Source organism: Phragmites australis, chromosome 3 (genome assembly GCF_958298935.1).
Source record: "Phragmites australis chromosome 3, lpPhrAust1.1, whole genome shotgun sequence".
Classification (NCBI taxonomy): domain Eukaryota; kingdom Viridiplantae; phylum Streptophyta; class Magnoliopsida; order Poales; family Poaceae; genus Phragmites; species Phragmites australis.
This window is the reverse complement of record NC_084923.1, coordinates 17,694,121-17,701,338: the sequence shown is the minus strand read 5'-3', so window position 1 is coordinate 17,701,338 and position 7,218 is coordinate 17,694,121. Positions and strand designations below refer to the sequence as shown.

Below are 7,218 nucleotides of genomic sequence, written 5' to 3'. Positions count from 1 at the left end.
GCTGGCGGGCTCCATGGGTTTGGCTGGTTGTCGTACAGGGCCCCACCCGCAGTGAGACTGCGTACAGCGGTGGGAGCAGCATCAGATTGCCACTCCACGTGAAGCTGCCCATCTGATGACGAGGGCCAGGCCTAAGGGCGGCAAGGATCGGATCCGGTCGGCGTCGAGTGGAGTGAGAATGTATCCGTTTTGAAATTTGAGATAGCAAATTTAATTTAATTCTAAAATACTTATCGGATGCAAAATTAACTCTAGCTTCGGTCTCAGCACTAGCAGAGATTTGATGGGGGATCCGAGATCCTAGAAGGAGATACCTAAATCTAGACTCATGGTAGCTCGTCTTCCCCACGCTGCTTTGTCCCTCTCTAGCGTTGCCGTGCCCTATCATACCATGCCGCACTGTCCCTCATCGTGTCTAGCCTCCTATCGTAGGGCTTTGACAATGAAGGTGCGATGATCTTTGTTAAGATCTATAATCTCACTTCATCTTTGATCTTCCAAAAGAACGATGATAATGGAGGTGCATTACGCTCTTTCTATACTTCCTCTTAGGTGATTAGCATGAGCATGGTGGCCATCGCTTTCTTCAGTTGTTTTGAGTGTTCCATGGTGGTTGTCAACCATTCAGCAAAGGAGGATGTAGATCACGATGAAGGGTTTAAGTTCTGAACCTTGGTCTATTGGGTCACCAGCAACTGATCTTAAGGAGATGTGGGAGTGGCTTAAGCCCTCTACCGGCTACCACTGTCATATATCCGCTTCCCTCCTTAAAAAAACTCTCTCTATTTTTTGCAAAAGAAGAAGAGGAAGATAAGATAGAGGAGGAGGAAAAAAGATTTGCGCCCCCCCCCCCCTCCACATAACTTCGCTGTAGAGTTGCCAAATCGGGGAGGTGTAGCAGCACTCCGTGAAGAGATGTAGGGCTATCTCCGGTTGTTGCTGTCGTAGACCTCCGAGATCGAAATTGTGCAATGCAGTCCAAGCACATGTTGAAGTAGGTTGACAAAGAGGACATTTAGGTGCCTGATTCTCCGTCCATGGAAGTCTAAGAGGATAAGTTTTGTGCTTGCCGATAGAAGTAGGGTAGGTAGCGCCATTGTAGCACTGACCATGTAAAGCAGCTAACGAGGTTTTACGTTGCTACTTCGTTTTCCTAATCGATCTCTTGGGTTTTTCTCTTTCACCTTGGAAACCAGAGATCGATTGCACTGCACTACCACCCAATGCACACCGAGGGTTGCACTGCATTTCTTATTTCTTGCGGACAGTCCAAGCTCAGAATATTGAGAACCTACTCATTGCCTGCACAAGCACCAGTGGGAACTATCCTCGTCTGTCAGAGCCGACACACGAAGTTGGGACTTGGGACTAGAAAAATGAACATGGGAAGGCAGTTCAGATCTACACAGCCAGAGAGAGGTTATCACCTCATTATATGCGTCTCGGTGTCTCCCCGGCAAGATCTTGGGTTCTACCGGATCCCCCATGTGATTCCTGGCAACTGCCAATTGGCCACCAAGGCACCAGCCCTCGTCAGAGATCGAGCTGATGGAGCGAATCATTCCTCTTGCTGCGGACGGCGACTGGAGTGATCACACGCTGACCAAAATCGACAGTGCATCTTTGGGGTTTTCACTATGGAAAATGTCGTTTATCATACTCAGGAGTCGAGAGTCAACAACACTTACAGAGCTCCAGCTGCTGATTGTGCAAATCGGTTCTTTAGTTTGTCACTTGCCGCACTGCAACTGTTCGGTTTCGTTCGTGATGATCAGATTCTTCGTAGAAGGAACCTTTATTTCTCTAAAAAAAAGTCGACTTAGATGTTAGAACGAAATATACTTATCTTCTGCGAAATGAAAACCATTACAGCAAGTTACATCGTGCGAACGATGACATGTTAGGGCAGGCTAGCTGAAATCAGCTTGTTGGTGTATCGAATATTTTTGCTTATTTCTGTGCTCGTTAAGTTAAGCAGCTGCAAAACAGCAAACCTAGTATATTTTTTAGTACTTAAGTGTTTGAAACCCTTGACAACTAGACCCCTTGACAATGACAACTATACCAGTAGGGGATCATGTCTATCAATAGGAATTTGGAATTTCCCTGACGACATTACGGAAACCAAAACAATGTGCGAACACAGGTCCTATCTCGCGAAACCATTCACAAAACAATATTCAATTTTATCGCACCTCTGCAGCTAGTATTCAATATGCACCTCCAACAACAAAATTGCCATGAATATATCATGTTGTTACCGCACTCCGCACTCAGAGCACGTTGATTCAGCATGAAACATCCATAATTGTCTCTGCATGTGCTTCTTCTCAGTCGTCACCATTTCTTCTGGGGATGAAACCAAGCTCCGTTTTATCTTTGCTGCAAGACAGCAGTGGATTCACATTGTTGGCTATCCTTATACAGGTGGTCAGTGCTTCGATACGATGACCTTATCTATTCCTCTTCCATCTCGTCCTCGGACCCATCCTCTGGCTCAGCTTCTTGACCTTCTATCTCTTCCCCGGTTCCTTTCCCCTTCTTTCCACTTTCCTTTCCTACTGTATTATCGAAAATAAAATATCAGCAAAGAAAAAAGGCAATGGACATTTGGGCTGAATTTAGGGGGGATATCAAAGCATCAAACGGAACTCACCATATTGAGGGTATAAGACATCTCCAGCACATAGCCCTAATTCAACTTTAACTAAGCGCATGGTCATCCTTGGTCCGATCTCCTGGAGTCTGACAGCACTTTTTCTTGATGCCCGGTTTAATTTGTCAACATCACTCGCTAGGCTTACAGTTGCTGCTTCATCTGCTTCACTTTCTGACCCATATCCAGCTCTGGCAAATGTGAACATAAATGAAAGGGCATATTACACAAATTAAATCCTAGCAACAATTGACATCAGTGGATTACTTATAAAAAACATAATATCAGACAATAGTATTTGCACAGTTATCTAATCTAAAAGATGCAATTCATTGAATGAAATAATTTGGAAGCAACAAACTAGCCAATGAAAAGTCGAGAAGGACAGGTTTTATAGGGCCCTCACAAGCAGGGACATTTCAGGTGAAAAATGAGACAGAAGCTAGTTTCCTACACTTCTGAAACCTCTGACCATGCATTGTTGACTTTGCATGGCTCAGGTTGTAGGCCTTTTTTGCACAAGCCAAATCTTTGAAGGATGCAAATGAAGGTGCTTTTACTTATTACCCATTTCTCCGCCACACTAAATCCATTATCTAGAGTTCAGTACCGGCTGAGTGTTATATTTACTTCTTAATTTGTTTCTTACATGCCTGTAGTCTTTTCTCTTTGTTTCTGGTTCATTGACCATTGATATGCTTAAACATTGTACATAGTTTAGCTAGCCATGTGATAACTTCATAGTCTCCCACGTATACACTGATGGAATCCTGCTCTCAGTGTTGTGACATGTCTAGATCTAAATGTGAACTATAGGTGCCAATTTGCCTCCACTAAATTGAGTGGTTACATTAACTTCACTACTTTGCATCATATTGATGATAAGTTTAGTTCCTTTTTTCCTGCTTTCTTGATTATTCCTCTGTTCTTTAATGAAAACAAAGCATAATACATTTCCTGAAAGTATAGGCAATGTGTGCAACAAGAATAGATCTAGGAATGCCATAATGTGTGATAATTGCTAATTTATCTCTGGTCATAAGTTCAGATTAAAGAGGTCTCATTAATTTTGTATGCTTGAAAAGGAAGTACTTAAACTTGATAGTTCTATTTGCATTCATTCACACAAATAGCATTTTGAAGCTGTATGCCTATGCTGACCGTAGAGATCATCTGCTGCTTTGCACGTTTAGCTAATGGATTGATGACCTACTCAATTGCTCAGTCCTTTGAGAATTTAGGTTATTGATGAGGAACCTCTTCTTAAATGAAGAGCTTAGTGTATGTTAGTGCAACACTAAGTCACTAACATGTTGCATATAATGGTCGCACATAACTTGATCAGTTTCTGTTTGAGCAATCAAGATAGCAGTTTGCTACCCTTCTGGTTCTACTACAACTTCTAACCTAAAATTCAAACATATTTATAGCTGTATTTGCTGGTTGCAATGCATCTCAGCTGTTCTTTGAGTCTGTTATGCTACTACTGTGCTACTACCTGCATTAGCAACAGTACATCCTCCCAATTCTACGCTCCATAAACACTTAATTTCAAAAAAAAAAAGGACGTAATTGAGTCTACTGTTTTGAACTTCATGAATATTAGTAACTAATGTAAAATGTGAAAATATTTTACTAATATTGTTCAGATGACATCGGAGGGTGAGGATTAGCTACTTAGCTGCTGAGAGAAAGTTGGTGATACCTAAGTTAAAAATAAGACTAGAAAAACTTTCTCCACCACTCCTGTCGTCTTTCTCATCTCGCCACCTTCGCCCTCCCCGTCACAGAGCTGCTGCCTTCCCATCCCCTTTGTCTCCGATGAGTCACTCAGCCCTACCTCTCCTGCGCCGCCATCCCTACCTGTGCCTATGCAGCTATATCCTCCTCCGCCCCTCCCTCCCCATGATACAAGAGTCGCAATAGCCAAAAATAGAGCAGCCTCGTAATATCTAATTGCACTTTGGCAGAGACACACAACATTACAACATCATCTCTTCCTAATCTTTACAGGGAATATTGTTAATTCTGATATGGCAAACATGAGTTTTGAAAAGGTTGTTCGAAAAATTAGATAGATATAAAATGGTGTGTTGCAGGTGATTCCACTACCCCATTTGTAGATCTTGCTGCTGTTATTTAACCTTCTATGTCTCTATGGTGTCCCCAAGAAGGAACTTCAATGTATCACAATAGTTATGTGCACCTCATATACAGGTCTAATTTGTGTTGTTAGCTTTCCTGGTTTTCTGTGGGAACCATTGTTCACGGAAATCTCATTGCAATAATGTATGAGATTAAACAGCACTTACTTTGTCACATAATCGCTAACATCTTTAAGGTCCCTCAGATCAGGAACTTGATTGTTTTGCATGAGCTTTCTAATCCTGCGACTGACCCCAACAGGCTGGAGCTTGATGAAGTAATGCCGGAAATCGATAACCTCCTTCTCTTTATCATATTTTAACAACAAAATCCTTTGACATGTTGCCAGCTTAACCTATCATGCAAAATACATCATTACCTTAACATACCAGAAAGAAGATGTTAATTTTCATCATGATGTTGCCGCCCGATACTTACAGTGTTTGGATCAATGGCAGGGACCATATGCTGAAAATAGCCAACCAAACTCTTGAAAGGCTCACCATGACCTGTAAAGCCACTGAGTACGACCTGCCAAACCCATGCGTTTAACACAAAAACAAGTTATCAGCAAGCAATAACCTTATCAAAACGTTCCTAATTATAAGCTCTCCAAAACCACAGAATATACCAGTGGTGAGTTCTTGAATATCCCTGGGGGGCACCTCGGCCGCTTCTGGGAGTTTGCGATGTCAGCCGCGAGTGCATACTCCTCTATCTGAAACGTATAGGTTGGCCCCTGCGGAGACTTCACGAAACGCAAGTGCGGCAGGCTCCTGGGGTTCGAGAGGATCAAGAAATGCGTCACACCCAGCGGGCCAGCAACGTTGACGAAGTCCTTGAGGTTATTCCGTTTCTTCTCCTGTGGATTTTTGCAAAAGGAAAACATCGAAATCGCGGCTTGTGAGCGTGCAAAGAAGCCAATCAGTCATTAATCGGGACCGGGGTTGTGAAGGAGGAGGAACGTAGGATACCTTGAGATTGAGGGCGGTGTAGGGGAGCATGACCTTGCGGAGGTCCTGCTGGAGGTGGCGGAGCGTGGAGGGGAGCTTGCCGCGTGAGAAGACGAAGCTCTTGGGGATCTTGGCGCCGGTGAGCTGGTCCACGTTCGCCGTCGCGGCCTGCTGCTTCCGGGGCGTCGCCGCGGGGAGGCGCGGCCCGCGGCCCCGCCTATTACCCGGGCCGGACTTGGGGTACCGCATTGGGGCCCACTTCAACCCACAAATGGACTGCACCCGCGACTCAATCGGGCACCAAGTAATCCCTCCTGCGCGTTGAAGAAGAAGAAGAGAAGAACCTAATCGAAGCATGGATAGGTGGACTGGATTAGTAGGGCATCGCACTGCACAGGAATTTGCAACGAACTGGATGAAGAGGAACAAAGATTTGGTTTGATTGGGAATCCTTCAATCCAAGTTAGAGCTAATTACCAAGAAGAAACAAATCCACGTCCGGATGGATACCGAGAGAGGGCGGCGGCAGTGAACTGAGGAGCAGCGGTCGGAGGAGCCGGCGGAGAGAGGTAGCGACTCTCGGCGGCGTCGCGTTGGGACCGGAGAGGTTTAGGGTTTGGAGAAGTTGATCTGGGCCACGTCTCCCATCTAAATTCTTTAACTGTTGATCCTTTTCTTTTTTTTTCTTTTTTAATTAGATAAAATCTCAATTGTTTGGTAGCGATGCAGTCTGGACGAGGGGCGCAAACGGGTCAGCGATATTAGGGTTGTTTGGTTGGAAGCAAATTTTATAGAAATTTGTATATAAATTTTTTCATGAGATAATATTTATATTATTTATCTTGTGATTTAGAGAAATTAATTTTATAGGATCTTCCTATAAAAGATCTCTGTAAGACTCTGATCCAGTCACATATCCTCTAATCTAACGGCTGAACTGAAGAGCAGAGAGAGGGATGGGATACATGTTATCATAGGAAATGAGGTCTTTCGTAGGATCCAGTTCTATAAAATTTACTTTCGTGATCTAATGACTGAGTTAAAGAAAAAGATATGAAGTAGACACGTGTCATTACAGGGGAGAGGGTATTTCGTAAGACAGAGTTCTATAGAATTTACCTCCTATTCGGTTGGCCTAAGATTTTTCTAAAAGCTGTTGTTGAAAAGTTGTTTATAGAAAAATTAATTTTAAATTGGTTTTTGATGTGGATGAAATGTATAAAATATATAATATCCTTCAAAACATCATTCATCAGAAGCTACAAAAGTACTCTAGATCAGCTTCTATCTTTTAGTAATAATAACAGCTTTTGTCAACTTTTGCTTCTCAAAAGCCATTTCCAAAAACAGACTATTTGATTCTACTTTCTGCTTCTGAGTAGTAAAAGCCAGCAGAAACTGAGATAAATAAGGTCTTAGTCTTCAGCCTCTAATTCTGTATGATTTTTTTAATTTGCAGTTCTG

The 7,218-nt window shown here is 43.1% G+C and overlaps 1 protein-coding gene across 2 annotated transcripts; it reads right to left on the bottom strand.

Moving 5' to 3' along the window:
- Window positions 1-2,080: 2,080 nt before the first annotated feature.
- On the bottom strand, window positions 2,081-6,394 carry LOC133912486 (peter Pan-like protein). 2 transcript variants are annotated; one of them, XM_062355237.1, is made up of 7 exons: window positions 6,232-6,394; window positions 5,776-6,098; window positions 5,433-5,663; window positions 5,240-5,332; window positions 4,969-5,156; window positions 2,657-2,847; window positions 2,081-2,561 (listed from the first exon to the last, which is right to left on the bottom strand). In XM_062355237.1, exons 2-7 carry the CDS (start codon window positions 6,001-6,003, stop codon window positions 2,458-2,460), a joined length of 1,035 nt encoding a protein of 344 aa, XP_062211221.1. In that variant the 5' UTR covers window positions 6,004-6,098; window positions 6,232-6,394; the 3' UTR covers window positions 2,081-2,457. The 2 variants fall into 2 exon arrangements, with proteins under 2 accessions (XP_062211221.1, XP_062211223.1); XM_062355239.1 differs by having other exon boundaries at window positions 2,081-2,558.
- Window positions 6,395-7,218: the final 824 nt, after the last annotated feature.

What these genes read in the sequence shown, in the direction of transcription:
- LOC133912486 (XM_062355237.1), bottom strand. Translation starts at nt 6,003, where the DNA reads ATGCGGTACCCCAAGTCCGGCCCGGGTAATAGGCGGGGCCGCGGGCCG. An exon ending in CTGCCATTGATCCAAACACT is followed by an intron (nt 5,157 to 5,239) that starts GTAAGTATCGGG and finishes TTTGCATGATAG; the next exon opens with GTTAAGCTGGCAACATGTCA. An exon ending in TGTCTTATACCCTCAATATG is followed by an intron (nt 2,562 to 2,656) that starts GTGAGTTCCGTT and finishes TCGATAATACAG; the next exon opens with TAGGAAAGGAAAGTGGAAAG.